The 20,841-nt window shown below is 36.5% G+C and overlaps 1 protein-coding gene across 6 annotated transcripts in view; it reads left to right on the top strand.

Annotated features, from left to right (window-relative positions):
* DMD (dystrophin) overlaps positions 1–20,841 on the top strand; it is a 2,246,075-nt gene that overhangs the window by 863,866 nt on the left and 1,361,368 nt on the right. For all 6 annotated transcript variants that reach the window (XM_055393453.2, XM_055393450.2, XM_055393451.2 and 3 more), the window contains one exon: positions 3,149–3,310. In XM_055393453.2, the coding sequence (XP_055249428.2) occupies positions 3,149–3,310 (162 nt within the window). The remainder of the gene's footprint in view (positions 1–3,148; positions 3,311–20,841) is intronic.

The following is a 20,841-nucleotide window of genomic DNA, read 5'->3' as shown; positions in this document are numbered from 1 at the left end:
CAGGCTTGGATTGACATCCAGTCTTTTCACTCCCTGAGATAATCAAAGGATCTCTATGAATCACTCTCTCTTATTGACTGCCAGGCCAGGCAAAGAGAGAAACCACCTGAGATCAAGTCTGCCATCATCTTGTAGGCCATTTCATTTCTTTCAGCTGGTAGAATTTCACGAATAGAAAAAGTTAAATTTCTAAAAATAATTTTGAGGCTAGATATGTGATTTAACGTTATGCTATATTGTATCCTCTTCAGTAACATTAGTATTCTATAGATGTGCGCAGGATAGCAAGCTGTTTTTGCCCTTAGCCAGATAAAGGAATGGATTTACACAATGCCGGAGTAAGCAATTGCTAGTTGCTCTGGTTGGAAAGTTTCTCCAGCCACCTGTCACAATAGAGAAGTTTTATCATTAGAGATTCATTTCTCAGGAGTAGCTCTCGGAAGGCTACAGAGAGCTCTGATGATAGCCATGAGCACAGTTATCCGAATGATTATGTGAGGCAACTTTAGTTGAAATTTTGCCTGAAGAAAAAATAACTGTATTTGAGTTAGAATACAGGACAAGGTCTTGGTCACTGACTTTAGTCAAGTATTTTTTATAGAAATAGATTAAAGTTGCCCCAAATAATGCTCTATCCTATTCTGACACATTTAATAATAATAAAAGTAACAAAAATCTGTTCTCCAAAAGATATATCTCAAGTGTTGGTGAACTTTTTTTTTTCAATTTCTTCTGTGAATCCATTTTTTTGGTCTTAGAGTACTTGAACTTTTCTCTGTTTTCTCCGCAACTACCATTCATCTAGACATAAAACTGTTGGCCTTTTTTCTCAGAACGAGTAATGAGCAATGGATAAGACAGCCATAATCTCTAACCTCATTGGAGCTTACAGTCTAAAGTAGAGGCAGTTAATGGGAAATTACAATGTGATGTTATACATGCTAAGACAGAAATAAAAGGGCAAGAGAGAACACAGGGTTTTAGAGTCAGCTACCTGGAGAGGGAGATGTTTACATTTCCAAGGTAAGACTCAAAGAATGAGTATAATTTACCTAGGAAAAGGAAGTTGGTCATGGGATTGTTCTAGGAAAATGGAACAGCATGTTTAAAGCCAAGTATAAAGAGGGATAGGGTGTATGCTGGGAAATTAAAAATAACATATCTCTATAGCTTCCGCAAGTGGTAGATGATAACACGGTGACTATGAGAGAACTTTTGAGCCATATTAAAAAGTACAACTTTTATCCTAAGGAAAATAAGGAATCACTGGATAATTGAAGGAGATAATTATTATGTTGCTTTACAAATAAGATACTGTATCTGCTTTGCAGATGAGTAGTGGCATGGCAGGATATCAGCCAAGAGTCCTGTAACCATGTTTGAGGCAAGAAATGCTAATGACCTCAAGTAGGGTAATGGTGTTGAAATGAGGGAGAAAAGGATGGAGTCAAGAAATACTACAAGGTAGAAGAAGGGATTGGTGACTGATGGGCTCATTAATTGCAAAATGGTGAAGGATATAATAGAAGAGGAAATATCCAAAATAATGGCTAATAAAGGCCATGATGACAAAACACTGAGACAGGAAAAAAAAAAAAAGACACAGAAAGAGGAAAAGCAAGTTGGGGAGGTCTGAGAGTGGGTCCATATTTAGTGCTGTTGTTGTTTTGATGGCTGTGGGACACCCAGGTGGAAATGTCAAGTAGGAGAATGCATACGCAAGTGTAGAGAACAAGCGGGCAATCTGCACTGGAGATGTAGAGTTAAGAATTGTGCGCTTATGAGGTGTAATTGTATTTGAGGGTATGAGTAGAATGTTAAGAAAGAAAAGCATCAGACAGAATCCTGAAGATTTATGGTGTAGGTAGAAATACCCAGAAGACCTTCCTTGCTCCTTTAGCATCACACATCTTTCAGTTCCTTTTCCTTTGGTCCAGATGCCTTTAGCTTTGTTCTTACTTGCTGCTGCTACTGCTAAGTCACTTCAGTCGTGTCCGACTCTGTGCCACCCCAGAGACGGCAGCGCACCAGGCTTCCCCGTCCCTGGGATTCTCCAGGCAAGAACTCTGGAGTGGGTTGCCATTGCCTTCTCCTTGTTCTTACTTGAGTAACGCTATATTCCAAGTTGGCTTCATTAAAGGACATTGATATCTGTAGTATTTTTCAAAGTTAAGAGCCAACGTTTATATTCTTTATGTCATATCTAATATTCTGTATGTAATATAAAAAGGCAGGATTATTTTCAAAATCATGGTCATTGGGAAGGATGGTTCTTTTGTATCAGATAATCATGCCTTCATATTGTATAATAAGGAAAAATTCTTGATTGTGATGCATAATTTAAGGAATTCTCAGTAAGTTACCTGTCCCATTTCTTTTATAACTACTCTTTTAAAGGTGAACAGATCCTTGAAGGGAGACTCTGCAATCTGTTCCACATGCTATTTATACTTAAAAAGTGTTAAATTATCCTAATCATACTTACAGTAACAATCAAGATTAATTGCAGCTATATTAGGGTTACTTATTATTTGTTCTACTTCAGCAGTAACACAAATCCAATTGCACAAGCAATTTCCATAATCCAAATTGTGAAAGGAAGAAGAGGAAAAAAATACCATGCATAGTTGGTTGAAATAGTATTCAAAATAAATCCATAACCAAATGTTTCTCTAAAATTCCCTTTTTGAAAAGGAGCTGATTCTGAACAGATTGTATATGTGTCTCACTGGTGGAAGTGGATTATCTATCTTGAATTGGATTGTGATGACGATGACCCTATTCTAAGTAAACCAAATCTCTTGAACTATATAATGAGATCAGGAGGAGCATTCGGCCTGAGAACGACAGATTGCAATGACGGAGATGACTTCAGTAATGTTTTTCCAAGCCTCTTTCCTTGATGTACATAATACTGTGATTTTTGTCCTGCAGAGATTCCTGATGTAGTTTTGTGTGCTCTTTTTTTCTTATTCTTATTTTCACTTTTTAAAGTAGAGCTGAATGAGTGGCAGGAAGCTGCGAAATCTATCTTACAAAAAGGTGATGAGGGAGAATCTAGAATCTTCTTTTGCTTTGCAGCTGTAATGCAGAAAAACTATCACCAGTAAACATTGGACTGATTCTTTTTTTTCCTTTCTTTCTTTAGGCTGTGAGGAGGCAAAAGTTGCTTGAACAGAGTATCCAGTCTGCCCAGGAGATTGAAAAATCCTTACAGTTAATTCAGGAGTCCCTCTCATCAATTGACAAGCAGTTGGCAGCTTATATTGCTGACAAAGTGGACGCCGCTCAGATGCCTCAGGAAGCCCAGGCAAGTAGAACCTGGGACGAGCTTCTTTGGTTTTTATTATCTGACCAAGACAGTGGTGAATTTCTAACCTAAAATTTATTCATCTAGTTGCACAGAGTATTATTTGGTCGACTGATTTGACTGTTTGGAGATAAGGGGGAAAAGAGCTCTAGATTAGTACTCTAAGATTTATTTTCAAATGTATGTAATGGAGGAACTTGAAATAGACACTTAAAAGACCGGGGCAGTATCACACTGAAGTCTTCTATTTATCACTATTTTTGATGTATACTTTAGCTGGAGGGAAACCATCGGAATGTAAATTATAAAGAAAATATTTTTGGTGGTACTATTAAAAATGCAGCCCCAAATATTTTCTTATCAACTCACCTTCATTATCCTGGAATCAGAATTCACATAACCTATATTCTACATTTAATGTGTTGCAAGTAGTTAATAACAAGGAATTAGAGATATAAATTTGCATTTTATTACTAATACTAATATTCTCTATACTCATACTCACATACGATATATTCAGAACTATTCAATCTGAATTATGAAATGTATTAAACTAATTTTTCTAGAATCAGAGTTAAAATAGTAATGAAAATAAATCTAAGTCAAATTTATACTGAGTAAATTTAGGCTATATTCATATTAATTTTCAACTTGGACGGTAATGCTGTATTTCCATTTCTAAATAACATTTGCTTGTTTGTAAAATATCGTTAAGCATTGTTTATATAAATGTCTTTAGAGTTTTCTGATAGTAAGGTAACATAGCTAATTTTTATGTGTATATATTAAGAACCCAATACACAGGGATAACTCAGACTGATACATTATAATGTGAGGAGCATTAGAAGGTTATCTGTCCATCCCCAAAGCCCTCTCCCCACTAATTGGTGGAGATACATGAATGTTTTCACTTTAAAATAAATTTGGGTTTATGAAATACTAGATTTATAAATTAAGGTTATGATGCCATTGCAGTGCATTAAATCACAGTCAAATGGATGTTCAAAGCATCATTGAACATAATAGCATGGGTTAGTTTACCATATTGTGTAAGTTTTGACCGAGAAAGTCTTTGAGCGCATGGGATAGAGTACAAGTAGTTTGGATGGGCTGAAAAAGTCTACAGTGGTGGGATTCCTCATTGACTGTTGTAACAAGAGGTGAAGAAAGTGAAGTTGGGGAAGTTTTTGTTGCTAAATTCCTCATGATAGTTTTCCACTAGGGCTGTATGTAACCTCACTCTTAATACACTTCTTCAAACTTACCTAGTTTCATCAAGTTCTCCAGCATTGTCTATTTTGAAGACTCTTTCAATTTGAGCCACATGCAAACTTTTTAGGCAAACTTTAGAAAAATGCATGATAGGAATGGGAAATTTTAACTGAATTGAGAGAACTACATGATTATTTAGAACTGCTTATTTTGTTTAACTTAGTGACATGAATTTGGAAGAATGTTTGATTAAAGATGTCTCATACCTTTTTGAATGTAATTAAGGAAAAATTTGAACAGTATAAATATTAAAATCAGTTATACTATAAAATAAATGGAGTTCCTTTTTCAAGCTGGTAGAATGAAACTATGAGTAGCAAATTTGAGGTTGGCAAAAGTTCTTAGTGTCTGAGGTAATAATTGGGAACTTTCAGAAAAAAAAATATAGTTTACTTGAAAAGGTTGTTGACTCTGAATGTTTGTTTATTTACTTATGAATACATGATTCCATAAATATGAATATAACATGCTAGTTTAATAACAAAGATTTTTGTTTTATTTTCTCAAAAACTATGATAAAAGATCATTAAAAACTGTTCAAAATATTGTTGATAACAGCACACAGGTTAGGAAATTTCAAATCTACTTGAAAAAGATTTTGGAATACTAACAAGTTCAAAACTATTTTCCCTACATTTCTGTTTGCACCTGCATTTTCAAGATGATCTTAACTTTGAATTCCCCAAATGGTAATATATTATAAAATGCATGACACCCAAAAGCTATGGAAACACTCTTTTCCAAAATTCTTTTTATTTTTTTGCCTCACCATGCCACGTGTGGGATCTTAGTTCCCTGACAAGGGATCAAACCCGTGCCTCCTGCATTGGAAGTGTGAAATCTTAACCCCTGGACTTCCAGGGACGTCCCTCCAAGCTTTTATTTTAAGATGACATCAAAGTGAATTGTTTTCCAGAACAGAATTAGCAACTACTCAGATTTACTTCAGGGATTGCCTTTCCTGAAGCTCAATATGAATCTCCCCTGGAAGAAACAAGTAGAGAATAAAGGGATTGTCTGTGAAGTGAGAACTTAAGCACAGTGTGTCAGACAAAGAACTTCCTAAGAATACCACCGAAATGACATTTTTTCTAAGCTTATATAATGAGGCTAAGCTAAATTTAAGGCTTTGTATAAATGAAAATTCATACCCAATGTGTTTCTATAAATTGGCATAAAATTTCATTGCTAATTAAAAGATTAATGGGGTTAGCTTTCTCTTTTCAGAAACTGAGTACTTGTTTTAATATATCACTGAAAAGCAGGACAAAACGAATGGCATTGCCATGTTTGCTCATCTTGTATCTGTGCTCAGTTTTCCTGTCACATATTGGCCACATAGATTTGTGGATGTTTGACTCCACCGTGTGGTGCACTGGTAGTTTTACTACTAAATTTAAATCTTTTAAAAAGTCTTCCTTTTTCGGCCTTTTAAGAGTGTTTGAGATTTTCAGGTATTAAAAATAAAATCAGGATTAAGGGAATGGGTGCAATGTGTATAATATTTTGACAAGTATACTCTTGTTTTATATAAAAGTAAATGTAGATCAAGTAACTTTCTTGAGCATAAAGGAGCTTCCCACTGCCTCTGCATATTCATTGACCAGTTAGTTACCTGTCATGATGAGCAAACTGGGCCTTCTGATTCTAAACCAGATTAAAAATATTTTACCTTTTTATTTAGTGCCATGAGCTTCAGGAGTAAAGTTTAACCTTTTAGAAAGTAAAACCACATCCTGCTAGGGCGAACATTGACTGGAGTGTTTTATTTCAAAAAAATAATTCTTAAGAAAACCACATTCTTAAATTGAATGACTACAGCATCAAAATGCTAGCCCATTTAAAGAGAGGCTTTTATTCAAGTATAAAATTAAGATGACATCTTATTGATTCAAGTAGTATAAGGCAAATGGGGAAAGCTCTTCTTGATACAGAAATTGATTATCTGAATACATAAATAAAAAATGTGAAGATATATTTAAAAAATAGTATGATTAAAATATAAACACCCCATGAGTGTTTCTTTGAAACAACTATACAGAATATAATCATCAAATTGGATTACTGCACAGAAGCACATGGCATGAATAGAGTTGTTTACTCCTTAATTTTACTGAAGAACATGGCAAAACACAGAGATTTAGTTTTATCACCTAAGGTCTGGAAGCAGAAATCCAAGTCCTTAGCTTTGCATGGCAGGCCAATCAAGTCAGAATCTCTAGGTGGACTCGGTTATCAGAATTTTGGGAAACCCCCTCCAACCCCAAGTTATCCTAACAGGTATCTAAGGTTGAGAACTTTGGAAGTGGCTGACTAGTCCCAGCCTTCCCCCCGACCCCCACATCACATTTCTCAGCACTGTTTGACAAACATCCTCACCTATGGCTGAGTCAAGATTTCACTGGGAGGAAGATGGGGTAGAAATCAGACATTGGTGACTTCTATCTTGCTTGTTTCTTTAATCTTATTGGAAATAAGTGAAGGCAGATAATATAGCTGAGAACTCCTGCATGAATGAATTAATTTAGACAAATAGAATTTTCCTTATGGATGTTTTAAGAGGAAGAGGAACTTAGCTTAGTCATCTTTTCTTTTTCTAATTCCACATATGTTAATGTGCCAGTTAGCTTGGATATTATCTCTAAATCATTGTAGGAGCTGTGATAACTATGTCTAAATAGCCAGTTAAATGTTGTATACTTATTAAGATTACACAGGTACTGTAATCTGTATTTTTCCCTTTTATAATAATTTCATAGTTTGAATCTCCAATATGTAAGAACAATCTAACATGAGTATCTGTTGAAATGCTCCATATCATTATGTGTTGAAGATACATGTTTTATAGAGGAGAATGTGACCCCTTTACTTACATTACCACAAGAAGCACTGGGGTTGTTTAGCAGTGACTGTGATTGCTAAATTGTTTAGGTTTTTTTGTCCTGCAGATTCCTGATTCCATCTTCTACAGCCTCATATCTCACATAGTAAATTTATGTTCATGAGTAGAGAGGCAAAATAGAACAATTTAGGAAAAAAATAAATGACTGGGGCTTCCCTGGTGGCTCAGAGGTTAAAGCGTCTGCCTCCAATGCGGGAGACCCGGGTTCGATCCCTGGGTCGGGAAGATCCCCTGGAGAAGGAAATGGTAACCCACTCCAGTATTCTTGCCTGGAGAATCCCATGGACGGAGAAGCCTGGTAGGCTACAGTCCATGGGGTCGCAAAGAGTCGGACACGACTGAGTGACTGAACAGAACAGAACCAAAGGAGCCCCAAAAATAAAGTCTTCCACTCTTTCCACTGTTTCCCCATCTATTTCCCATGAAGTGATGGGACCAGATGCCATAATCTTCGTTTTCTGAATATTGAGCTTCAAGCCAACATTTTCACTCTCCTCTTTCACTTTCATCAAGAGGCTTTTGAGTTCCTCTTCACTTTCTGCCACAAGGGTGGTGTCATCTGCATATCTGAGGTTATTGATATTTCTCCCGGCAATCTTGATTCCAGCTTGTGCTTCTTCCAGCCCAGCATTCCTCATGATGTACTCTGCATATAAGTTTAATAAGCAGGGTGACAATATACAACCATGATGTACTCCTTTTCCTATTTGGAACCAGTCTGTTGTTCCATGTCCAGTTCTAACTGTTGCTTCCTGACCTACATACCGGTTTCTCAAGAGGCAGATCAGGTGGTCTGGTATTCCCATCTCTTTCAGAATTTTCCACAGTTTATTGTGCTTCACACAGTCAAAGGCTTTGGCATAGTCAATGAAGCAGAAATAGATGTTTTTCTGGAACTCTCTTGCTTTCTCCATGATCCAGCGGATGTTGGCAATTTGATCTCTGGTTCCTCTGCCTTTTCTAAAACCTGCTTGAACATCTGGAAGTTCACGGTTCACATATTGCTGAAGCCAGGAAATTAAAAGATGCTTACTCCTTGGAAGGAAAGTTATGACCAACCTAGATAGCATATTAAAAAGCAGAGACATTGCCAACCAAGGTCCGTCTAGTCAGGGCTATGGTTTTTCCCGTGGTCATGTATGGATGTGAGAGTTGAACTGTGAAGAAAGCTGATTGCTGAAGAATTGATTCTTTTGAACTGTGGTGCAGGAGAAGACTCTTGAGAGTCCCTTGGACTGCAAGGAGATCCAACCAGTCCATTCTAAAGGAGATCAATCCTGGGTGTTCATTGGAAGGACTGATGCTAAAGCTGAAAGTCCAATACTTTGGCCACCTCATGTGACGAGTTGACTCACTAGAAAAGAGTCTGATGCTGGGAGGGATTGCGGGCAGGAGGAGACGGGGACGACAGAGAATGAGATGGCTGGATGGCATTACCAACTCGATGGACATGAGTTTGGGTGAACTCCGGGAGTTGGTGATGGACAGGGAGGCCTGGCGTGCTGTGATTCATGGGGTCGCAAAGAGTCGGACACGACTGTGCGACTGAACTGAACTGAACTGAACCAAAGGAGAGGACCTCATAGTCAGCATGGAAAAGTGCTCCTATATTTCGCTCATCAAGCTAGGAATTTAGGGTAGTCCAGATATCTACAGAGCAGATATCTTCCTTCCATCTCTTTTTCCATCCCAGGTAAAATATGGTTAAAACTTAGTATCAATAAATAGAAAAGAGGGATCTTCTTTTCACTACAGAAAGATGTTAATTATAGATGATTGCATTAGCTGCACATTAAAATAATTCATAATTGAGATCTTCCTGTATTTATTGAAGCTAAATCTTCTCACTCACTTAAAATATATTTGGCTCTGTTTAAATGAAAGCATTCCAAAATTCTCAAAGTCATTGCTTAAAAAATAAAGACCTAAATGCAAATTTCGGTCTGTCAGATTAAGCTTATGATTTCATTATGGAATAAAAAAGACTTTTATAGTGTAAATAGGTGCATTTGATTGCCAGATGACTCAAAACAGTCTAACTTTACAGCCTACTTCACCGATTTATGAACTAGACAGCATAAACCCATATAGGGAAATTCATCCAGGAATAATGTAATAATGAAATGATTTAATCACAGAACAATAAAACAGAGTGTTTTATTTGGGCTCTGATATTAAACTCCACATAACCGTAACACACATTTTCGTTTCTTTTTACCCAGCAATATAGATATAATGATAAACAATGCAGTGAATTTTAAATCTGTTCTGAAAAAAAAATAAATCTGTTCTGAGACTGCAATGCTGCCTATGTGTATCACTACACAGAGCTGAATACTCCCCAATATAAAATAGCTATTATTATTATTTTGACATGTTTAATATTGTGGGAAATAATCACAAGCAACAGTTGCAGAAGATGTGAAAAATTACATTTTTTTCCATGTCCCACATTTTAAAAGTACACGCTATCCAAGATCCTTTAGTACACTGTATTTCTTTAATTTTGTGAGTATGTGCTGTATGTGGCCATTTCACCATCCTGAGCATGCCATATCAAAATTGCTATTTGTTTAAAAATTACTCATCTAACTATTAAATTTCCCCATTTGTAGTCTTAACATGACATCTAATATTTTTATTTCCAAAATATTTTCTTTGGAGTCATTTTCTTTATCTGATGTGAGAGAAGCTTGAACAATTATTTGACATAAAGTTTCCTTTATTCCAGTAAATAGTTACAGCTTAATTTTGCTCACCATTTTCTGTCATTAATTTGATATATGAGAATGGTCTGATGAGGTAAATCATGATAAAAAGCCCTGTTCTCTGCTCAGTTAGTTGTAAAGTGCTGTATTGGAAATATCGTTAATGTTTGATTTTTAGTTTTATAATTTTCCCTTTACCATCTTTAACGGGAAAATGGCTATTTTCATTTCCATTGTTGTTTCTTGCTTTCAATATATAGTGCTAATTGTGGACATAATTTCTGTATTATCAAATGTCTTATTTTTGAAATGGTATGATTATTTAATTTGCTTTATATTATTTCACTTCTTTATGAAAAACATCTACTGATCCTGAGAAGTATTAAGTTGAGAGCTCCTTTAAGAGAATACATTAGGGTTTCAAATCAGCATCATGCATTGACTACTTCCTTTCATTTTATTTCTTTTGGAAATTGCTGATTTAATATGAAGCTAAGATGAGAGTTTCACATGATCAGTTATTTTCTTCGAACACTTACCATCCATACCCTGGTAGATGTTTAAGTAAATATGGAACTGAGATAGTACAGTCTTTAGACCTTCAGCAGACCTTAGAAATCTGGTAGCTAACTTTGGAAATCATTATCCTTTGGATGAAATTGTCATTTCCCAATATTTTCTTCTATATTATAAAAGTTTTTTTTAATGTTATTTTTTTCATTGTCTAATATCAGAAAAAAATGATCCATCTTTTTAGAAAGTAATTTGTAAATGGGAGATTGTCCATTTTGCATAGAAGTTTCCATAATAGTTATTTTAAAAAAATCACTGTCTATTTCACAATAAGCCTGCCGTAAATTGGTAAAGTATTTTTAAATTATACAGTTTCAGAATAATAATCAGATGATGTTAAATAAAGAAGGTGGTAAAATATATACTAAGTACAAACTAAAAATTGAGTATCAGTTGAAGGTAAGAATTATGGAATTAATTTTTAAAGGTGCTAGCTAAATATAAATATGGAACATGATTACAACCTTCCCAAAGTAGATCAATCAGAGAGATATGTCAATTTTGTCTTATAATTTTAATAATGAAATAAATTGTCATCTCTAAATAAATACATTAAGTGCATGAGAGTTTATTTTGTACATGAGTATATGTTTATACTAAGTACATGAGTAGGATTTCTCAAATTTACTTGTGTGATATATTATGCCAAAAAAATCAAAAGAATATTTTTGAACAAAGAATTATATGCCTCTTGGATATTCAGTTCATTCAGTTCAGTCACTCAGTCGTGTCCGACTCTCCGCGACCCCATGAATCACAGCACGCCAGGCCTCCCTGTATATCACCAACTCCCGGAGTTCACTCAAACTCATGTCCACAGAGTCGGTGATGCCATCCAGCCATCTCATTCTCTGTCGTCCCCTTCTCCTCCCGCCCCCAATCCCTCCCAGCATCAGATATTAACACATATTAATATATAAAATATTCTGAGAAATTCTGTAGTATTATTATCCTTAGTTTATAAAATATATTTAGTCACTGTGCTCCTATCATGCATAATACTTAATTGATGAAATTTTCATCTCTAATCCTATTGGAATAACACTACAGATATGAGAATTTTTCTAGAAATTATGCCTATAAATTATCATAAAATCTCTGTTTTATATGACATTCAGCCATCATTTCTTTTTCAGTTTTAATAGTTTTAGTAGTGGTAACCTTTCTAAGAGTACAGAAATTCATAGTCTATGTTGATATAAATGTGAACATTTCAAAGTCCATGTAATTCTTTGCATTGAAACTCAAAAAGTTGCAGATTTTTTTTTCACAAGTTACATGCTCCTTCACATCCTTATTTGACAGATAAAAGTTAAATTTTTGGTCATTTGTTTATAAGCCATTTTTGTCATTGTTTTTAAATCATAAAAACATTATGGATTGTTTGGAAAAATGTGAAGTTTATCGTCAGAAGCCTATGTTTCAGTGATCACTAAAACTATTTTGGCTTTTTTTTTTTTTTTTGTAATGCCATACTACTGGAGGCAGCTTTGAGGGGGCAGTCTTTAAGGGGGGAAAAAAACTTTATAAAAGAAAATCAAATTTTGTTAGAGAATAATTTTGGTTTTTTGGCAAGTGATCATCCCAGTTGTGGATATGCCTGGTGATAGAAGCAAGGTCCGATGCTGTAAAGAGCAGTATTGCATAGGAACCTGGAATGTTAGGTCCATGAATGTGGTCAGCAGGAGATGGCAAGAGTGAACATTGACATTCTAGGAATCAGCAAACTAAAACGGACTGGAATGGGTGAATTTAACTCAGATGACCATTATATCTACTACGGTGGACAAGAATACCTTAGAAGAAATGGAGTAGCCATCATAGTCAACAAAAGATTCTAAAATGCCATACTTGCAGTAACACAGAAGAAGCTGAAGTTGAACAGTTCTGTGAAGACCTACAAGACCTTTTAGAACTAACACCCAAAAAAGATGTCCTTTGCATTATAGGGGACTGGAATGCAAAAGTAGAAGTCAAGAAACACGCGTAGTAACAGGCAAATTTGGCCTTGGTGTATGGAATGAAGCAGGGCAAAGTTTGGCCAAGAGAACTCACTGGTCATAGCAAACACCCTCTTCCAACAACACAAGAGCAGACTCTACACATGGACATCACCAGATGGTCAACACCAAAATCAGATTATATTCTTTGCAACTAAAGATGGAAAAGCTCTATAAAGTCAGCAAAAACAAGACCGGGAGCTGACTGTGGCTCAGATCATGAACTCCTTATTGCCAAATTCAGACTTAAATTGAAGAAATTAGGGAAAATCACTAGACCATTCAGATATGACCTGAATCAAATCCCTTATGATTATACAGTGGAAGTGAGAAATAGATTTAAGGGACTAGATCTGATAGATAGAGTGCCTGATGAATGATGGATGGAGGTTCGTGACATTGTACAGGAGACAGGGACCAAGACCATCCCCATGGAAAAGAAATGCAAAAAAGCAAAATGGCTGTCTGAGGAGGCCTTACAAATAGCTGTGAAAAGAAGAGAAGCGAAAAGCAAAGGAGAAAAGGAAAGATATAAGCATCTGAATGCAGAGTTCCAAAGAATAGCAAGGAGAGATAAGAAATCCTTCCTCAGTGATCAATGCAAAGATATTGAGAAAAACAACAGAATGGGAAAGACTAGAGATCTCTTCAAGAAAATTAGAGATACCAAGGGAACATTCCATGCAAAGATGGGCTCGATAAAGGACAGAAATGGTATGGACCTAACAGAAGCAGAAGATATTAGGAAGAGGTGGCAAGACTACACAGAAGAACTGTACAAAAAAGAGCTTCATGACCCAGATAATCACAATGGTGTGATCACTCGCCTAGAGCCAGACATCCTGGAATGTGAAGTCAAGTGGGCCTTAGAAAGCATCACTAGGAACAAAGCTAGTGGAGGTGATGGAATTCCAATTGAGCTATTTCAAATCCTAAAAGATGATGCTGTGAAAGTGCTGCGCTCAATATGCCAGCAAATGTGGAAAAGTCATCAGTGGCCACAGGACTGGAAAAGGTCAGTCTTCATTCAATCCCAAAGAAAGGCAATGCCAAAGAATGCTCAGACTACTGCACAATTGCACTCATCTCACACGCTAGTAAAGTCATGCTCAAAATTCTCCAAGCGAGGCTTCAGCAATATGTGAATTGTGAACATCCAGAGATCAAGCAGGTTTTAGAAAAGGCAGAGGCACCAGAGATCAAATTGCCAACATCAGCTGGATCATCAAAAAAGCAAGAGAGTTCCAGAAAAACATCTATTTCTGCTTTATTGACTATGCTAAAGCCTTTGATTGTGTGGATCACAATAAACTGTGGAAAATTCTGAAAGAGATAGGAATACCAGACCACCTGACCTGCCTCTTGAGAAACCTGTATGCAAGTCAGGAAGCAACAGTTAGAACTGGACATGGAACAACAGACTGGTTCCAAATAGGAAAAGGAGTACGTCAAGGCTGTATATTGTCACCTTGCTTATTTAACTTATATGCAGAGTACATCATGAGAAACCCTGGCTGGAAGAAGCACAAGCTGGAATCAAGATTGCTGGGAGAAATATCAATAACCTCAGATATGCAGATGAAACCACCCTTATGGCAGAAAGTAAAGAATTAAAGAGTCTCTTGAGGAAAGTGAGAGAGGAGAGTGAACCATTTGGCTTAAAACTCAACATTCAGTAAACTAAGATCGTGGCATCCGGTCCTGTCACTTCATGACAAATAGATGGGGAAACAGTGGGTGCCTTTATTTTGGGGGGCTTCTAAATATTTGCCAACCAAGGTCCGTCTAGTCAAGGCTATGGTTTTTCCCATGGTCATGTATGGATGTGAGAGTTGGACTGTGAAGAAAGCTGATCACCGAAGAATTGATGCTTTTGAACTGTGGTGTTGGAGAAGACTCTTGAGAGTCCCTTGGACTGCAAGGAGGTCCAACCAGTACATCCTAAAGGAGATCAGTCCTGGGTGTTCATTGGAAGGACTGATGCTAAAGCTGAAACTCCAATACTTTGGCCACTGATGCAATGAGCTGTCTCATTGGAAAAGTCCCTGAAGCTGGGAAAGATTGAAGGCAGGAGGAGAAGGGGACGACAGAGGATGAGATGGTTGGATGGCATCACTGACTCAATGGACATGAGTTTGGGTAAACTCCAGGAATGGTTGTGGACAGGAAGGCCTGGCTTGCTGCATTTCATGAGGTTGCAAAGCGTTGGACACGACTTAGGGACTGAACTGAACTGACCATCCCTGAAACTTAAGGTTCATTAACTTTACATTAATCCTTCCTGTAAGTAGTAATTTTTACTCTACCCACATCCAGTTCTTTTGTGAAACTAAGTATACACAATCTGCACATTCCAAACTTAGTCTTTGCTACCATAGTTCCCACAACCTGGAATGGGATCCTCTTTTCTTATTATCTTATCTATCCCTCTAAACTGGAGCAGGGAATGGCAACCCCCTCCAGTATTCTTGCCAGGGAAGTCCCATGGAAAGAGGAGACTGGTGGGCTATTATTCATGGGGTCGCAAAGAGTCAGAGCCAACTTACTGACAGAGCATGCATGCACCCCTCTAAGAAACTTATCAGCCATATGGAACTTAAATATGCCAATTTCTTGAAATTTTTATCAGATTCTATAGAAGAAATGTATATGTGTCTTGTCCTTTATGGCATAGTTTGAGTTTTTGCTATTATATTGCACATATTTCTGCTTTGTAATTTACTCATATCTTTACATTCTGTTTCCCCAGAAATTCTTTAAGAATAGGGTCAACTGTTTTGTTCTCACTCTGTGGAATAAGATAGTAGATGAAGAATTTCCTTCTTGAATTGAATTGATAAGCTAAACAGTACAACTATATACGTAAGATTAAATGTTTTTTTCTGATAAATGTCTATTCAAAGAATATTTTTATTTTTAAATCATAATTTAAGAGGCAGTGCAGTTGTTTAAAGGGCAGTTGAATTTGCTACTTTACCTTGGATAAGTCAACATTTTTTACCCTCATGTGTAATTGTAGTTGAGGATAGTAAATACTTACCTTCATTTCATTAGGTAATCAAATGAATGTTTGTGAACTGTTTAGACATAAGGTCATACACATGTCTACTTTGGCAATGATGATAATGACGGTTTTTCCTTCAGGGCTCTTCTCTCATGCCTCTAGTTTAAAAGGCTGATGGAATTATGTGTATATTTCTTTATTTCCTTATTTCCTTTGCTATATACACCTTGAGTGCCAAATGGATTAATGAGTTAAAAACATGTGGACAGATCCTGTTAGAGGTGTTGAATTTGAACCCTCTGCTCTCTCTGAATATCTTTTTAATTTTCACCTCATCATTATCCTTTCTCAATTTCCATAATGACTATTCACTTTCCTTTTGATTTCTCACCAACCCTCTCATCCTCAGAAGATATCAAGGGGCTCGTGTTCATAAATAAATGATATATAATGGCACTGAAAAGTCATGAGCAGATATTTATGCAGACAACTTGAGCAGGGATTTACTTATACAACTGCCTCTAATCTTATTACCGAAACCAATAGAGTTGTCTTACTGCAGACGTGAGAATTTTCCCAGATACTCTGCCTACAAATCATGGCCATGCTTCATTGCTGGCATTATGACTGTAAGTTTAGAGATGAGAAAAGTTTATGCTCACCTTGATTTCCATGAGGCATTACTGTGTTCTGATGACCAACTCTCCTCCCTCAAAGAAGGCTCAAAAGTGTATTGTGTTGACCAGGTGGCAAATCAGAACCCTGAGATTCAAACCCAGCTTTATCTATGCTGATTCCCAGAGAGCATCAAGTAGGAAGCATTGCACTTTGCACTTCTCCACATCCAGAATCATCTTTAGGTGTTACCTTTGGCTTCTGAAAAAGTAGCACTCCTCTACCTGTCAATATTTTCCATTGATTATAGATTTTTGCCCTTCACTCCATTTTCTCTCATTTCCTCCAGGGTTTTTTGTAATACATTAACTTCATTCATGCTTTAAAAAAAAATCTTCAACCACTGGCTCCTTTCACATGGCCTTAACACATGTTCAATTCTACTGTCCTACATTTCATGTGGAGAGAATTCTTCAAAACTGATTTAAAACGTTTTTATAAGGGCTTTTCCTTGTCCTTAATCAGACTCCAGCCCTTGAAAGTTTGATTTCTACTTTCACCATCTACTGACTCTGTCCTAGCTACAGTACTCATTGACCAGCTAATATGCCCTTATTATTAATAGCACTTATTCTTATTTGATCTGTTTCAAAATTGACATTGTCCACCTCTCACTCATTCTTAAATCTCTCACATACTTGATTTCAGTGGCAACCTCTCTCTTTCCGAGTTGTCCCTTTTCTCCTCCTCTTAGACTGTTGCTTATCTTTCTTCAGTGTTTCCCTTTTTCTCCCATCCCTTAAATTTCTCCCTTCTCCATGGTTGTCTCCTGGTCCTCCCTTTCTGCTTCCCTCTAATGGTTGAGTGCACTAAAATAAAGGCGGTTTATACAGGTGCATGCTGCTGCTTTGAAAAGAAAGATACACACACATGTGTAGCTCTATATGGTGATTAACAAAACACACATTCATATCAGAGGATTACAGAGTTTATGGAAGGATTCTCTCATTATGAATTGCTTTATTAATTAGAGTAAGAAGTAGCAGTAAAACTATTATCTGTGATTCTGATCACTTTTAAAATTTAAACTTTAACTTCAGATAAAAAATACTACGATTTTTTTCTTTTAATATATGAGGTTATTCAATACCTCATTCCCACCTGTATTTCTAGTTATAGTTCAGGATGAGCATTAATTCTCTATGCATTATTTCAGTTCTGCTAACTCTTCATGTGCCCTGTCCACACCTCATCTTCCCTCCTTCAAGAATGCTTTTGTTTTTAAAGCTCTCATCTCCTTGCGTATCCAGTATACTCTTTAGGACAGTTAAGTACAAGTAGCAACACTGAATTAACTAAAGTAAAAACAAAAATGAGGGAGGGGAGATGGTCATAAGGACATAGGAGTACCTCATGGAAATCAAGAGTGAGCATAAAGTTTTTACTCAGGAAAGGATTAGAGCCTGTGTTTTGGTCACTTGTAACAGCAAATTATCAGTTTCTCTAACGGTTTGTGAATTGAGAAGGGTCAGCTGGATGGTTTCTCTTGGAATCTCTCATGTGATTGTTTTTATTTGTGGGCGGGTACCAGGGTGACTTGTAAGTTCAAATGGACTGGACATCCAATATGGCTCCCTCATGTCTACAAGATGATGCTCCCTGTGAGGTGAAAGCTCTTCTGGGACTCTTTACTGAAACACTTCTCCACAGCCTCTCTGTGTGGCTTAGACTTTTCAGAGCATGTCAGATGGGTTCCCTCTTGGAACCCATGGGTTCCTAAGAGTTGAGTGTTCCAAAAGGGCAGAAGCGAAAGCTGCTAGCCCGGTTAAGAGCTTTTCCCATAAATGGCGAATCATTACTTTTGCTTTGTTCTACCAGTCAAGGCTGTCATAAGGCTAACCTGGATTTAAAGAGGTGAAGAAATAAACTCTGCCTCTTAATGGGGTAATGGTAAGAGGAACATTTGGTATTGGCACTCTTGTTGCAGCCATCTTTGGCAGTTGCTGTCTACTTCAGCCTGTGTTTGAAAGCCATCAGTATATCTGTTTATGTGTCTCTTTTTTTCTCTCTCTGGTCATGGGCCTTTGCTCTTCCTAAACTAGTGCAAACTAACGACTTCGTAAGCACAGTCTCATATGTAAGAAAGTTCCATGCACCCACAGAGCTTGACCAGACTTTCTTCTGTCAGTTCTGAGAGAGAACCTGATGGACTTAACTGGGCATAAGCATTCCTCATTAATTACATGTCTTGGGAGTGGCCAATTATGTGATAGAGACATGGTTGTTAGTGACCCACCATTATGAAGGGGTGAGGATTTTCCACCTAAGAAGTCAAGACCATAAACTCCCTAAAGCATCTGATGCCCCCCGTGATGCACTAATTTGGACCCCTAACCCCAATTTCTTTGGTTCCTGGAGAATATGTGCATACTGCTATTTCTCATGGAATGTCGTAATTCAACCACTGAAGATATTATATATAGTAATAGATTTTCTTGAGTCTTTGCTCTACCTCAAGCCAGAATTCTAATCACATAAGTAATTAGTACTTACTTTACCTTTACAAGTGTTAGGATCAATATGCTAAGGATTAATATCAAAGTCTATTTGTATATTTATAACCTTGTATTCTGAAAAACTCCACCACTTATCCCATTTTCTTGGAATAATTCTTATTACTCATTTCAGGGCTATAGTTCTCTTTGGTAACTGCTAAGCAAATTGGTGTTATTTTCCAGTAATACGTACTGCAATTGACTCCAATTGGTGTGAATTAGGTTATGCTAATGTGTATTATACAAATTGTTGTACGTGAAAATTTTATGGGTCCTGTGGTATAAGTTAATCATTTTCTTCTCTTATTTATGATAATCTGACAATGACTTACATTTAAATTAGTATAATTTGACCAGTAGCTAATTTTTGCTGGATCTGATAGGAAGAAGTGAATGATTTTATCGTTTTTGTCTCTGCACACTGCAGGATATGACCCACTCCTGTAACTGGCTCAGAAGTGTATAAGTCAAATACAGACATTCTTTTAAATACAACTTGATCATACATGTATTTTCTCATTTTAGAAAATTATAGACTTTTTTTGGTTATTTAAAGTCTAAAAATCAATCTCTGTAGGAAGCTATTAAGTATGTATCAGAAAGCAAGGCAGTAGAGACATTTAGCTTCCCTTTCCTAGATACAGAGTTTGTTTGAAATTTAACTGAAATATAGCCTAGAATTTCTGAGTAAAGATCACTATTAGGGAATATTGTCCACATGCAACTTTCTCATTATGACTTATTGTTGCAACAGTTAGCTTTTTTTTTTTTAATTAATAAAATCTAACATCTTGTTTTGGTTAGATTTGAATGTAAATTCAAAGGTAAAAGAATGTAATTTTCACATATTAGATGTAAATAGATGCTTCCTAGGTATGTCTGTTAGTAATTGTGCTTGTGGTGATCACAGAAGTGGGCAGCTCAGATCACCTTCAGCGAAGCTCACAGCCCCCAACTCCAGCCCCTTCCGAATCCAACCCAGTTTTTGAGCTGAGACCACATTCTTTCTAGAAGAGTGCCAACCAGTGACTGAGCATGAGATGAATGTAGTACTTGGCTGTCTCTGTTCAATGTGGGGCTTTTCCAGGGCTCCTCACTGAATTAACATAAACCTTGTCAAATCTGCATCATGGTCTGAGGCTCTACCTGAGAGAGCATCCCGCCCCTTCAGTAATCTGCTCTGAAGCCTACCTCAGTCCCTGGAAGATCCATCTGACACATGTGATATTGACACTTGCTTGTGGAAATAATTCAGAAATTACAAGAAACTACGACAAGATGATAGATTCTTATATTGTGAAAATGTATGTAATATGCAAAACAACCATATTTTTTAAAAAAAGACATGGGACCATGATAGTATTCTTTCATCCTGGAACTAATCTTTCAGAGATTTGTATACAAGTCCATAATTCCCTTAGCCAGGACTTTTGTGACCAGTTAGACAATAACCACGTCTCTTCTAAGCTCTCCTTCTGTTTTTCTCTATCGAGTCCACGACCTTTTAACTTTTTCTTTTTAACTGTGATTTTCCTTTGTTTTTGAAGTGTAATTGATTTACAGTGTTTCAGGAGTACAGAAAAATGATTCAGTAAAGCATGCTTTTCTTCAAAATAAATAGATACTTCCTACTAAAAATTATATCTGACATAGCTGTTCATGAACATTGATTAAAAAGGATAATTAATTTTTATTAATAATCCCAATAGGAGATAACTAAGTCATTTCATTTTTTGTAATTTTTGGTAAGTAAAAAAAAAAAACCTGCTTATTGTCATGTTGTAAGAGGCTACATTGTAATAATGTTTGGAGAGAGTTTCTGAATTTCATTTCCTTGGAAAGTGACTTGTTCTTTGCATAACTTGCAGAGCATGCTGACTTATAATGCTGTCCTCCCAACAG

This window comes from Moschus berezovskii, chromosome X, assembly GCF_049115385.1.
Source record: "Moschus berezovskii isolate FMDL1 chromosome X, NW_MosBer_1.0, whole genome shotgun sequence".
NCBI classification, from domain to species: Eukaryota; Metazoa; Chordata; class Mammalia; order Artiodactyla; family Moschidae; genus Moschus; species Moschus berezovskii.
This window is presented reverse-complemented; position numbering and strand designations above follow the sequence as displayed.